The sequence below is a fragment of the Cyrtonyx montezumae genome, unplaced genomic scaffold (assembly GCF_038088225.1).
Source record: "Cyrtonyx montezumae isolate F1298 unplaced genomic scaffold, pur_monq_1.0 scaffold_26, whole genome shotgun sequence".
Classification (NCBI taxonomy): Eukaryota; Metazoa; Chordata; class Aves; order Galliformes; family Odontophoridae; genus Cyrtonyx; species Cyrtonyx montezumae.
Genome location: NW_027072003.1, coordinates 3,558,029 through 3,571,242, shown reverse-complemented (window position 1 = coordinate 3,571,242; position 13,214 = coordinate 3,558,029). Strand labels below are relative to the sequence as shown.

At 50.2% G+C, this 13,214-nt stretch overlaps 2 protein-coding genes across 2 annotated transcripts in view; both read right to left on the bottom strand.

The window, feature by feature from the left end:
- CD34 (CD34 molecule) overlaps window positions 1–13,214 on the bottom strand; it is a 212,868-nt gene that overhangs the window by 58,871 nt on the left and 140,783 nt on the right. The window lies entirely within an intron of this gene.
- Window positions 1,319–11,278, bottom strand: PIGR (polymeric immunoglobulin receptor). The gene is made up of 11 exons (XM_065740392.1): window positions 11,050–11,278; window positions 6,421–6,513; window positions 5,897–6,229; window positions 5,291–5,620; window positions 4,636–4,959; window positions 3,835–4,149; window positions 3,291–3,420; window positions 2,651–2,769; window positions 2,390–2,515; window positions 2,228–2,286; window positions 1,319–1,833 (listed from the first exon to the last, which is right to left on the bottom strand). Exons 2-11 carry the CDS (start codon window positions 6,497–6,499, stop codon window positions 1,705–1,707), a joined length of 1,944 nt encoding a protein of 647 aa, XP_065596464.1. The 5' UTR covers window positions 6,500–6,513; window positions 11,050–11,278; the 3' UTR covers window positions 1,319–1,704.

Here is a 13,214-nt window from a genome sequence, read left to right as displayed (position 1 = left end):
GAGGAATTACATCTCAAGCAGGTGAAACTCTGAGCTCACCATGGTGCCCTCTCAGAGCAGGTACATCAGTGTGATCAGATGCACCACATAACCTATGGCTATGACTCTAATGTCAAGTGACTTCTGTTTTTTAGGAAAAAAACCAAACCGATGCCAACAAACCCACAGGTGATGTTGGGTTGTTTTCATTTGTAAGAGCAGTCAGGAAGCAGGAGGTGTCCGACTTTGCTTTCCAACACGAGTGGATGTGTTGGTGCAGGGGAGACGAAGTGCAAGGCCTCGTCCTGCAGTGGTGGGGCTGCAGTGGGAGGAGGAGCATCCTGCAGTGAACCCCCCCACCCCAATGCTGGCAACTCCAAAATGGAAACAGGAGCAGTGTGAAACCAGTCCAGTTTGTCCATGGGATCATTTCCATTTGAGCACGATGTGTAGCTCATGCCCATCCCCACCTCTTTTGTGCTCTTCTGGCCTCGAATGGCTGTGCACTCAGTGATCACTCACTGTTCTTGCTCAAATATTTGCTTATGCCAAAAAGGAAATGCTTTCAGGGTTTCCTTCACTTCGCTTTCTCACGAACAGCGTCTTGAAGTGTGACTTCCATGCTCCTATCCATGCACTCTGCTCCTGCAGAGGAAAGGCCGCCCTGGGGCAGGTGGAGGAGGAAGCTGCTTTGCAAAGGGAGAGAGAAAGGGGTTTTCTCCTCCTGGAGATTTCCAAACCGCAGTGTCCTCCTGCAGCTGTAATGCTGCTCAGCCCCTGGGGACGCGTTTCTTATTGCACCAGAATCATTCATTCACTTCCAGAAACCATGGGCAGGCACAGACCTGTCCTGCCCCTGCTGCTCCTGGGGAGGATGCAGTAATGCTTCTTATTCTTTACATTTCACAGCTCGCTGTCAGAGATGCACATAACCCAGGCAGAATCAGAGAACCTGAACAGGTCAGTGCTGTTTCTGTCTGTCCCCTCCATCCCTCTGTGCCCTGGGGACGTGCAAAGCCATTTGTGTTCAGGGCAAATCTCTGCTCCTCTGTCACATCTCCACCCTCGCTGCTCCTCTGCACCAGGACCCGACCTACAGGCAGCAGTGTGCACAGAGAAATTGCTTTTCTCTGTTGAATAACCCACTCTCGAGGATAAGACCAGGAGACAACACCGTTTTAATTACAGCCACCATTGCTTCTACCTGGACAAACATGAAACCAAACAGGCAGACTGACGGCTGGTGCCTATTGCCTAATCACTTAAGTAGGTTGTCATGTTAATTAATAGCACTCTGTGCTTTCCCCCACGTTCTGCCACAGACTGAGAGCCCTCCTGGTCTGCTGAAAGCTGCTTGTATCTTTATTGGTCACGAGCACCTCCAGGCACTCCTGGTCTGCAGGTGCTGCCCTAGGACCAGGAGAGCAGAGGGAAATCAAAAGCAAAAGGCATCGTCCTGAAGGGATTTCAAGGGGAAAACAAACAAATAAACAAAGATTAAAAAAATATATCTTCTGGTCTTTTGGAAGCATTGCAGAGGTCCTGGCTGCACTGTGGCTGTTGGGGCTCAGTGATTGTGGCTGAACCAACACACCAAGCTGAATTTAAAGACAGAAAATCAAGTGATAGCAAATGGGGGCGGCAGCAAGAAGCACAGCGGGCTGAGCTCTAGCAGGGATCCTCATAGCAGAGCCACCCCCAGCTGTGTGTCCCCATCCCTCACCCTCAGACTGAGCCACCCCAAAGAGGAGGGGCTGCAGCTGGGGCTGTGTTGTCCCCCACGGGGTTCTGGGTGATGGTGCTGGAGGTGAGGAGCGAGGCAGAGTAGGCGAGGTCAGCATCCTCCTTGGAGCCCTGCAGGAGGGAGGACAAGGTGAGGGGTGGTGGGGAGAGGGTGTGTGCAGAAAGCATCGCTCATCCTTTGGGGCGATGCACAAAAATTGCCTGAGCAACTTGCAACTACAGCTAAACTGCAGCTGGGGGGCATAAAGAGACGCTCTGACCTTGTGCTGTGTGTTTGTGCCACACTGGCAGCACAGGCTCATCCAGAGCAGGCATGGCTTGGGATACGTGGGGCTGGAAGGGGTTATGGTCCCCCCCCGGGGGCTAACTTCCTACAGCTGGGCTGACTCAGCCATGATGAAGGCACCTGGCTACAAATAGGGCCCAGGGGCTGGGGTAGCTGCTTGGTGATGCTGCAGGGCTGAGTTGGGATTTCAGGTTAGTGCTCTTTCCTGTGTCCCCTTACCCGTTTTGCCTTCTTTGTCTCAGCAGTGCTTTCAGTGTTGGCTGTTGTGGTGACAAATTCTGCACAGACAGAAAAGCAGATGTTAGGGTGCGATATCTCAGCAGCTGTTGGGCTTCTTCAGGCCCTTGCTGCCTTCACCAAGGGGTTGGAGCAGTGCCGTACCGTCCCCTCCCAGCTGGGTCTCCTGGGTCTGCTTCATGCAGATGTTGTCGTTTGCTCCGTACTCCTTTGCGCTCTCGAAGTCTGACATGCTGACGTTGGTCCTGTAGCTGCCCACTGACACCAGATCTGTGCAGGAGAAGCAATCAGCCCTCTCTGCACAGCAGTGCTGGGAGCAGCTCCAGCCAGAGCTCTGCAAGCGGAGGCTGCTGCCTTCATCTTAACATTGTGATGTGCTGGGGCTTACACAGGGCAGGGACTCACCTGATCTCCTGATCTGACGGTATTTAAAGACAGCAAAAGCTGTAACGAGGATCAGGAGCACTGCACCAATGGGGCCCAGGACTAAGGCAAGAGTGTCGGAACCAGAGCTTTGCTCAGAGCTGGAAGAGAGCAAGGAGGAGCACTGAGCTGTGAAAAGCATTTTCTTATGGAATCAATCCACACTGAACAGTGTACGTGGATTTCCATCAGTCCCAAAGTCTACATAGGTTGGGACATCTGAGCAAGTGCAATGCAATCCAATTAGTGATCTGATCTGGACACATCACAGGAGGAGAAGTGGAGGTGTTGGATGCAGGCAGTGCCCAAGCAGCTGCAGTAGCAGCTGGGTAATAACTGTGTGAAGGAAGGCACTCTAATCTCGACAGAAATGCCTTTAATTGTTATTTCTATACCTAGAAATTCCAATTGTTTCTTTCTGAGACAGTGTTTACCTCATCTAGGAAGTAATTTCAAGTCTTTCATGGTGATTTTTTTTGCTCCTTCTGGTGCTTTGAGCTTATTTCTTTGGAGAAAAACAACTTAAAAAAAATAGATTGCTAAACTGTGTGCGGAGTGTGCAAGCAGCATGTCAACGAGAAGTTAACTCTGCAAGATGAGAGAGGCTGGGGAAAGGACTGACCTTTCTGAGGCAGCTGCCCTTTGCACCCCAGCATCGCTGTTGGCTCTGTCCTGAGGAACAGCCCCGTCAGGAGCAGCAGCATTGCTGGCTTCCAGATCCAGGAGCTCCGGGCTGACATCGGCAGCTTTCCCTGCATGGTGTAGGTAAGAAAGGATGTGAGGTGTGAGCGCCCTAAAATACTGCCCTTCCTTTCTCCTTTCTTTCAGCTCTTCCTTTCTCCATCCCAGTACTTTTTCATCTATGATGATGAATGAGCTCTTCGGAGCTACACTGAGCTCTTCATGTGACAGGTGTTGGAGGCTGCATCATTTCAAGCGATGTCATGAATTGTGAGAGTATCAATTAGTGAAGATGGGGTGGAAAATGATGCGGGAAGAAGTGACTGTGAGAACTGCAGCGTTTTGTGAATGGGAACTAAGGCAGCCGCTCCGGGAGAGCCCGCATAAAAGCATTTCTGTTTCGAGGTGCTGCAACCTAGTGGACGAGAAGAGGACTCCTCCCTGCAGCGTGCTCCATCCCCCGAGCTTCATTCCCTGGGGCTCACCTCCATCCACGTGCACAGACACTGCCATGGTCTCCCCATAGCGGCCGTTGCGCCTCACCCCACACCAGTACCACCCCTGGTCCTCCACCGTCACGGGGTCGAGGCTCAGGATGAGTGTTTTGTTGGCGGTGTCACAGCTGATGTCCGGCCCTGGGTGGCTTTGGTCTGAAGCAGTCAGTGGGGTGCAGCCATCGCTGCTCCACTTGCACCAGTACTTCTCGTAGGAGTAGTACTTGCATGAGTAGGAACATGTTAAGTCGACCCGTGAACCCACTTCTGCCTGCACTTCCTTCTTTCCCGTTAATCCCGGCTCTCCTGCGAGGGCAAACAAAACGTGAGGCTGCAGTTAGTGGTTTGGCAGTGGGTTGGTACCCAACAGGCATAGGGCTGTTGGACAGGGTGAAGCAGGAGGTGTGACCTTGAGCAAAACTGCTCCTGACGTTGTTAAATTAATGGTGGGATTCCTCATTCCCTCATAGTTGCTGGGTGAAAGCTGGTTTTTTTTGTAATACTTGTGTTGAGACCTTTTTGTCAACACTTCCCCCTAAGGCTAACCTTGCATTTTCATCCCAAAGCTGGAGGAGCATGGGGGGGGGGGGGTGGGACTGTCACGATGCTTTGCCTCATGACAAAACTTCAGAATCATTACTCACATCTCTCCCCAAAAAGTGAGATCTGCTCCATCGTGGAGGTTGGATATGATGACCTTAGAGGTCTTTCCCAACCTTAATGATCCCATGAAGCTTGGGAGCTGGTCTTGTTTTCATTGAGAGGGCGGAACTGCTGCTTATGGGTTCATACCTTCTACAATCTTCAGCTCCTTCGATGTTTTCCTCTCCCTGTGATCATCTGTCATGCACCAGTAGTAGCCCTCGTCGCTGCTGCGCAGCTGGTTCAGGACGATGCTCAATGTGCCATTCTTTGGGTTGTCAAACATGGCCACTCGTCCTTCGTAAGTGCTGGGCAAGAAGCCGGTGTTATCTATGATCCGAGCACACCCTGTCGTTCTCCATTTGCACAAATACTTCAGTGAGTAATTTTTGGTCGGGTCGTAGTGGCATTCAATAGTCGCTGAGCTTCCGTTCACTCCAAATATTGTGTGCTTTCCTTGTGGAACTTTTGTCCCTGGAGATGAAAAATTAAATGAGCAGTCAGGCCTGCTGACCTCGTGCCTGAGTTGCCAAGCTAAACAACATCCAGGGGATGCTTGGGGTGCAGGTGTGAGGGGACCATTCTGGCACTGCCAGAATTGACCCCAAAGAGTCTGCCAGGCCTTTCCCTTTTCAAATGCTCTCAGTGGTTGTTGTCTTAGCAAATCAGCCTTTCATAGTTTTGTCCCCTCTGCTAGATGAAGGGTGATCTTAAAGTCCTCCTCGATTAAGTGAGATTGTTAGCGACGCTTCTGAAGAAAAGCAGAGACGAAGGGCTACAAAGCAAGTGGGTACAGCTCACTCACCCTCATAGACATGCAAATCCAGCTCCTTTGTTTCTCCATACTCTCCGTAGAAGCCAGCCCCGCACAGGTACAGGCCAGCATCTTCCCAGTCCACCTGGGTTATCATGATGCTGAACGCGCCCTCCGCGTTCTCATTGCTCAGCAGGACTCTCCCTTGGAAATCCGAATCTATTTTCCCATACGTATCAATGATGTTGCGGCAGCCGCCCTTCTCCATCTTGCACAAGTACTTCCTCGAGCTGGCATAGTCCTCCCCGAAGTCACAGCTCATGCTCACAGAGCCCTGCAGCTCCACGTAGAAGAGCTCAGCTTCCTCGGGTGTGTTTGGACCTGTGTGATCAGAGAGCGGTCAGTGCCTGCCCCAGTGGAAGCTGGGGGATGGGCTTTCCCAGCAAGATTTATGGCATTGAGTGTCTGATTTCTAGGCCAGATTTTTGGTCAAAGAAAAATCTGTTCTGTAGGAACATGAGTGGGTGGGGGGGAAAAGACCCTGCTGTTTTCTGGAAGCATGAAACACCCTGAGCTCGTGGTGCTCTTCCTGTGCAAACATCCCATGAAACTCTATCAAAAAGGGAAAGAAAAACTGAAAGAACAGGCTGTGATCACCTTCAGAGATGTCCAGGCTGACCCTGTAGGAGAGCCCTCTGCCGTTGATCCCGACGCCACACTGGTAGGTGCCTCGGTCTGCCAGGCCCAGCTGTGAGATGTTGACCAGCATGACACCCTGCTCCGGGAAGTCGGTGACGGTGGCTCTGCCCTGGTAACCCCGCGCCGTGTACCCGTTGGTGGACACCACGGTCACGCAGCTCCTGGAGGATTCCCTGCACCAGTACTTCCTGTCGTGTCGGTTCACCGTGGTGGGAGGGTAGAAGCACTTGATGGTGACGGAGCCATCGACCAGGCCGTACACCTGCCGCGGTCCGAACACTGGGTTTAAGACTGCAAGAAGAAAACCCAACGGGTGAGCGTGCCACACGCACGTCCTGGTATGTTTGGGGACCTTTGAAAGGTCCCGTGGCAGTGCTGGGTGTGAATGGGGGCCCCAAACCCTTCTCTCTCCCATAGGAACACATCATCTGATTTAATGCAAACCCCTGTCCCCCCCACCCCCCCATGCAGGTTGTGCTTACTTGATTTGGGAGGATATCTACTTCCTGCAGATTCAGCTGAGAGGAAGGAGAGGAGGAGGATGAACGCCAGGAAAGTCATGCTTCTTGCATTCCCTGGGGAAGGCACAGAAATTGGTGAATAATAGTGCTTACAAAAATGATGAATGGTCGAGTTGTCTAATAATCTCTGTGCCTGGAGGATATGAGTACTGTGGCTGTTAGACCTAGCGAGAAATATAACTTAACAACAATTTAATCACTTGTCAAGCAGTTTAATAGGAAATGGGGAGCTGATATCTGTCCTTGCCTGTTTTGCTACATGGCACTGCAGCTACCTGTGCATCTCAATGCAGCAATCCTCAACCACATCAGGTGGGAGGAATTGTTTTTACCATAAACCAGGCTTGCAGGCTGACAGCAGTGGTGATGTGCACAGCACAAGAAGCGATTTGGCCAAATCAGGCTTGATTCGGAGTCAGAAGTGACATTTGGGTACTCAACAACAGCCCATCAGAAGGCTGAAGTGCAAAGATGGCCCAAAAGCTGCTGAACCTTGGCAGGGCTGGAATTCAGGGTGACCTGGTGTTGGGCTGCTCGTGTGATCCTTGCCAGGAGATAATGCCACTTATGATGGTTCGTTGCCCATGCAGTGAAAGAAGGGTTTGTTCCCCTGGGAGCCTGGCTGCCAAAGCCACTCCTTGGGAAAACCTGCTTGTGTAGAGCAGCTCCTGTCTGAAGCCTGTATTTGATTTCTGATTGTTGTTTCCCTGTTCTCTGGAAAAATGTGGTCGAGTTGGGCCTTTTCTCCCCTCGGTTGCTGATTGGTGAGGTGCAGAGATTTAAACCCTGTGGAGAAGCAGACCTGTGTAGCCCTGGCAGGATTCAAAACGATGGCTTTCTCTGTTCATCCCCTGAGATGTGCCCATAGGATGAATATCTGTGGCTTTTCCCTGTTCTGATATCAGCGTCGGTCCAGGGAAAGCCAGGGCTTTTAATTCACAGTGATGTGAGTGTGCTGGAGGACTCTCCATGGTGAGAAGATGTGTTTCCAGGCTGCCAGTGTACCCGTTCATTATTACAAGCTATAGAGAAGACAATGGATGCCAAGGAAAGTCTTTATTAACAGGAATTTGATTTCTGGGCATCAGGTGATAGGGTTTGTTTTATTAGGGGTAATTCCCTGTAGAAGAAAAACGCCTTTGCTTCCGTGTAAAGATGAAAGGCGTTCTGTTTTCTTTCTTCCTTGTATTGTGACTTTTAATTGCTCGATGTCCACTTGTCTATAGCTAATAATTAACCCACTGAGCATGAAAAAAATGCTTCTTCATACTTATCCCACAGACAGCCAGCAGAGCAAACAAACTGTGCACGGCAGAAAGCAAACAGTGCCGCACAGCACAGCCCCACGGGGCTCCTGTGGCTGCTGCTCTCCCACTCTCACTGCAGGGTGGGACAAGGGCAGGTCCTGGGTCAGCTTTTCTCCCTTCTTGGCAAGGTTTGTGCCATCTGTTGGTCTGAATCCTTCCCAAAGCAATTGGCTGCTTCGGCAGCATCTTGCTGGGCAGTGAGGGGCTACGGAGGGAAAATGATGAAGCTGTGCCCAGAAAGATGTGCCAGAGTGGTCTGCGTGTGTGAGAGCAGAAAGGTTTTGCATCTTTGAGGCCACAGGGGTGCAGCTGTGCCTCCATGAGGGTAACAAGTTGCGTGCAGCACTGCACACACCTGCAGCTCTGCACTGCCTCTGCTCCTCCACTGATGCTAATGCCTTGCTTCACTTACTGAATGAATGGAAATCTCAGATTGCAGCTAAGAGAAAGTGCTGCTGAGCTGTGTGGGAGTGCAAGTATGTGGCTGTGCGTGCAATCTGCATTAACACTGCACCCATGGGTGGTTCTGAGAGAGTCTTCGTGTCCTCATGAAGTCTAGCATGAAGCATGAGGTTTGTGTGCTCCCAAACTGGGTCACTCCATGCAGAAAAAGTTGCACAGACTTCATGGATGCCCCCATCCTTTGTGTGGGGCTGCGTGATGTGGCTGCTCTCATCTCTGAGCTGTCCCATTGGGCTCAGTTGGCAGTTGCACTCTGCTTCTGTTGCTCTGCACTGTCTCTGCACTGGGTTCCTGGTTCCCTTGGAGCAGGAAAGACCAAGCACGAGACCACGGTGTCCCCACTGACTGGTGGGTGCTGGGAGATGTGTTGGCACCAGCCCTTTGTGAGTGCACCATGCTGGGCATCATGCAGGCTGGTGGGATCCTGGTGGGAGCAGCATTCGTGCTTTGGGCTGCTGATCCCAACATTTTGAATGTGCTGACTTAAAAACCTGATATAGTAAAACCTGAGTGTGAGATTGTATGGGAGGTGGTGCCATAGGATGGTGTTGGGAGGAGGAAGAGGAAGCCCTGTTATTCCCACTGGGAAGTGTCTTTGAAGCTGCTCTGTAGCACAGGGCAAAGAAGCTGCAGATGGGGAATACTGAGTTGGCATTTTGGATATTCCAGCCAAATTCTGCTCCTTAGTTTGAAATATTTTGATGGGTAAAGTGAGGAAAAAGGACTAGAGGTGCCCTAGTTTTTACCCTCTTGACTCACAGGATCAGCAGAGGAGCAGCTGCTGTTGGAAATTGCTCCTGTGGTCAAGTGGCTGTGTCCCCAGTGGCACCAATTCCCAGTTCTGCAGCAGTGGTTGTCTTGGGATCAGCACCAGCTGTGGGCTGGGGATATACTCATTCCCTTTTGTTCTATTTTCTTTTTCAGATATAACTCAGATATATCTTTTCTGAAGTGGAATCGACTTTCATCTTGCAACATCAAAACTGCTGGCTTCTTCCTCTTTCCTGCCCCAGCATAATGTATTTCAGAGCTGAGCAGCACAGAACTGTGCTGCAGCAAAACTGCCAGGCAGGCTCAGTCTGCTGCTGCAGGAGCCTTCCCCTCCTAGGAGGGTTGACCTGGCCACTAGGGAGGGATGTCTTCAAATTTGTGATGACACAGGGGACATCAGGACCTGAAGCAACTGATGTGCATGCAAGCAAGACGCTGCTCTGAGTGTGTATGAAAAAACAGAGCTCGGTTCCCAAATTCTGCTGATTCAGATGCAAGTTTCTCACCTGAGAAACAGCGTACTCATGGTGCAGCTTGCAAGGGATCAACAGAGTATCATCTATTAGCCATTAACTATTGCTCTTAACAATAACCAGTGTCAAGGACAGGCACTGGGATCAGTGGAACACAAAGAGCTGATAGCAAATGCTCTGTCAAACAGAATTATTATGGCAATTATCCCCATAATCAAGAAATAACACAGAGAATGGAGTAATATATGTAGCTTTTTCCCCCTTCAAATCCTTTTAAAACCAGACCCACTAATGTTGGGGGTGAGCTGCAGGGATGCAAGCTGCTGTGGGTGTGATGCTGAGCAGAACTGTTGGAGCTGTGTGAGGAGGAACGTGGACATGGATGCTGGTGCCTGAAGGCAGAGCACAGCAGCATGTATCCTGCTGCCCACCACCACAGCTCTGTACATCCTCATGGGGCCCATCACAGTGACTGTGCTGATGGCTGCACTGTGACTGTTGCTAATGGGGAAAAGCCACCCATCCCCTTGGACAGAGCTTCGTGGAGGTGTGTGAGCAGTGAACTTGTGAAAAGATCAGCCTGACCCAAACACATGGAGAAAATAAATCCTTGTTCTGAATTGATGCCCTCTTCTACAGCATGGTGAGGGTAAGCAGGGCGTGCTGATTTTGTGATACTATGAGCAGAGGCAGCTAGGCAGATCCTGCTGGAGGTTATCAACAAAATCAACAGCCTTCAGGAATTCCTGCAGGACTCATTATCTCCCTAGCTAAGAATTCTTTTCGTTCCTGGTAAAACTGTGCCAGACCTGCACCATATTTTGGATAACAAATGAAAAAGAATGCCCAAATGATCCTGATGGTAATGACTGAAACTTTCCCTGATGGCCTGATCCAGTGCTCCTTTAAGCTGTTAAGACATGCCCCCTCCACTGACATTTGCTTTTCAGATGGGATTCAAACGGTTCACTTGTTTCTTTCTGGGGCTGGAAAGTGAAACCGACACTACAAACTACTCTTCTAGTTTAAAACTACGAATATCCCTGGAACTTATGACCCAAAACGTTCCTGGCACAATAACCCAAAAGTGCTGCAGTGGTGCCCCAGGCTGTGCTGTGAGAGCTGGGTGAGTGGAGAGCACTTGTGCACCTGTCAGTGTGAGTTTCAGCATTATTTCTCTATACAAATGCATTAGAAGTCTTTGGGCTTTGCGTGGTAAGAGTTTAGATGTGCAGAAACCCACCCTTTGCTGTGGTACATTTCCAAACCTGTATCCTTATGACCGTCTCCGTGCTGCCAATCAGAAGGATGTAATTAATGACAATGGTAATGTTTACTAACAATTCTTTTCTATCAAAGCAAATATTGTAATGATAATTCAACTTATTTCCAGAAATGGAAGATTAGAAGTGTACCACAGAGGAAAAGCAACATTATAAGCTTGATTCTCTGCTTCTGACCCTCTTTTAAAGTAAATCAGCATCTCCTTACCAGCAAGACCAGCACATCCATGCATGGCTGTTCAAAGCTGCTACTTGGAGGTGAGTGAATGAGAACAATGGAGGAACATTACTTACACTTCAGGTTGCTTCTGCAGACCGTTTTGCACTTCTTGCTTTCTCTTTGCTTCACCGCTCCTGGCTTCGTGGCTGACCCCAGGACCTCCTTGTATGTGTGTATGTCTGTCCTGCCACCCTCCAGGACACCAGGCTCAGGCAGTGCCAGCCTGTTTTAAATACTCATACTTCTAACCTCACATTTCCACCTGTTGTGCCTTAATGGGACAGCATCCAAGCCCAAGTGAGCCCTGAGCCACGTGGGAGCAGGGCAGCCAATGTCCCTCCTGGCTCTGCTGGCACTTGGCTGTGGGTACAGCCTCCCGATTGCACCCTGCTGTTGTGCAACCAAGGGTGGGCTCTGGCTTGGGTTGCTGCCCTGGCACCTCTGCTGGCTTTGGGATGGGATTCAACCTGATGCCAGCTCGTGGGTCTGCTTTGTGCGGTGCATGCTGGGGTCCTGTCCCTGTAGCTCTTCCCTTTTCTGTGCTGCACTCTGAGTCACGGCCACATTTCCCACCAGCACTGCAAGGATTACCCCCCTCTGTATGTTCTCACCTAGTTTTTCAAGTTGTGACATCCCTAACCAACAGAGGAAGTGTTTTATAGAACAAATCCGGGCAAAAAAACCCTTTGTCATTAGTTTTCCATTTTTTGGAAACCAGTGTCCTGAAGGACCCAGGCACGCTGGCTTTCCAGGTAGAGCAGGTTGGCCTTGCTGCCGACGTCTGCCCCATCCCTGACCTCTGCCTTTACCTCCTCCTGGGGAGAGTGAGGTTTGGCTTCATCTGTGCAGGGCAAGACCTCTGCTCATCCTTTAAAATGAGATATGTGTGGGTGCTTTGCTGCTGCTTTCAGCCTTGCTGCTCTGCTCTCACGAGGGACCCAAACAAGAGTTCCTTGTGAAGAATGGGGTTGTCAGAAATGGAAGCCTAAAATCAGAGACAGTTGAATTGTTTATGTGGGATGATTCATTTTCTTTATTCTAGTAAGGCAATACTTTTGATTCAGGGCCACATGAAGACATTCTCGCCTGCTCATAGGGAAAGTTGAGGAGCTGGAGCAGGACAGAGGCTCTAGGGTTTGCACTTGGCCATGATAAACACAGGTGTGTTTGCTTTTTGTACACCTACTGTTCTCAGGAGAGCTTTTCCATTTTGGATGCCTGTGTGTTGCCTTTCCCACCACCTGTCTGCCTGCTGGCATGCACAGAGATGTGCTTGGAAGGAGCTGGGAAAGGTGGCATAGCTGTAAGGAGAGGAACCCCAGCTGAAAGCAACTGGAGAGGACCTGCAGCCACTTGGGCACTGTGGACAAGAGGCAGTTCCTGCCAGATTAACAGTTTCTTTATCCAAGCTTCTGCCTTTGCCCTTGAAGTTTCTGGTAAAACCAATCCTTTGTCTCTGAACAAGATGGAGTTACGCAAATATATTTGCTTTAACAGACAAGGAAGCGTCGTCCTGCCAAGTCACAGGTGCCAAGGCACTTTGGCATCTCCAGAACACAAACAACCCTTGCTTTGCTTTTTTTTTTTTCCAAGCTGAAGCATGGCATGTAGTCTGGGCTGCTGCTGGGCTGAAATCTTTGGTGTGATTGGGCTGAAGTCCGACATGGTTTGTGCTCTGCAGAACAAATCCCTAAGGACAAGGGTTTCCAGAAGTCAAACCTGCAGCCCTGAGGATCCTTCCTTTCTGTGTCCAGCTCCCCATCGGGGTGCTCTGCTCCACAGGAGGCAGTCAGGGCTGCATACAGGAGCAGTGTGGCTAGTGGCCTCGTTTTGCTGTCTACAAACCACAGAGTTGAGGCATTTGGCTGCAGAGTGGGGAGCAAGCAAGAAGTGCTGCATGCTTGGAGGTCATAGCTGTATCTTGCCTTGCAAAGAAGCTTTTGAGCTTATGTACATCGTGCTCTGAGGGAAGGGGTCTCTGCCTGAGTTCCCTCGAGTCTTCATCATTCACGTTGCAGAGGATTTTTTCCACCAAAAGCTTCCTGTGAAAAGAGAAGAAAAGCTGTTATGTGGTAGTACCTTTACAGTGCTTTTAGAAGTGATTGTATCAGTGTTTGGTTTTGTGCTCATCCCTTTGACATCTACACTATCTGACCCCAACACTTTTGTAGGTGTCTGTAGATCTGCTTTCTGCTTCTGATCGAAGTCAGTGGATGTTTCAGATGGGAGGAAAGATGTA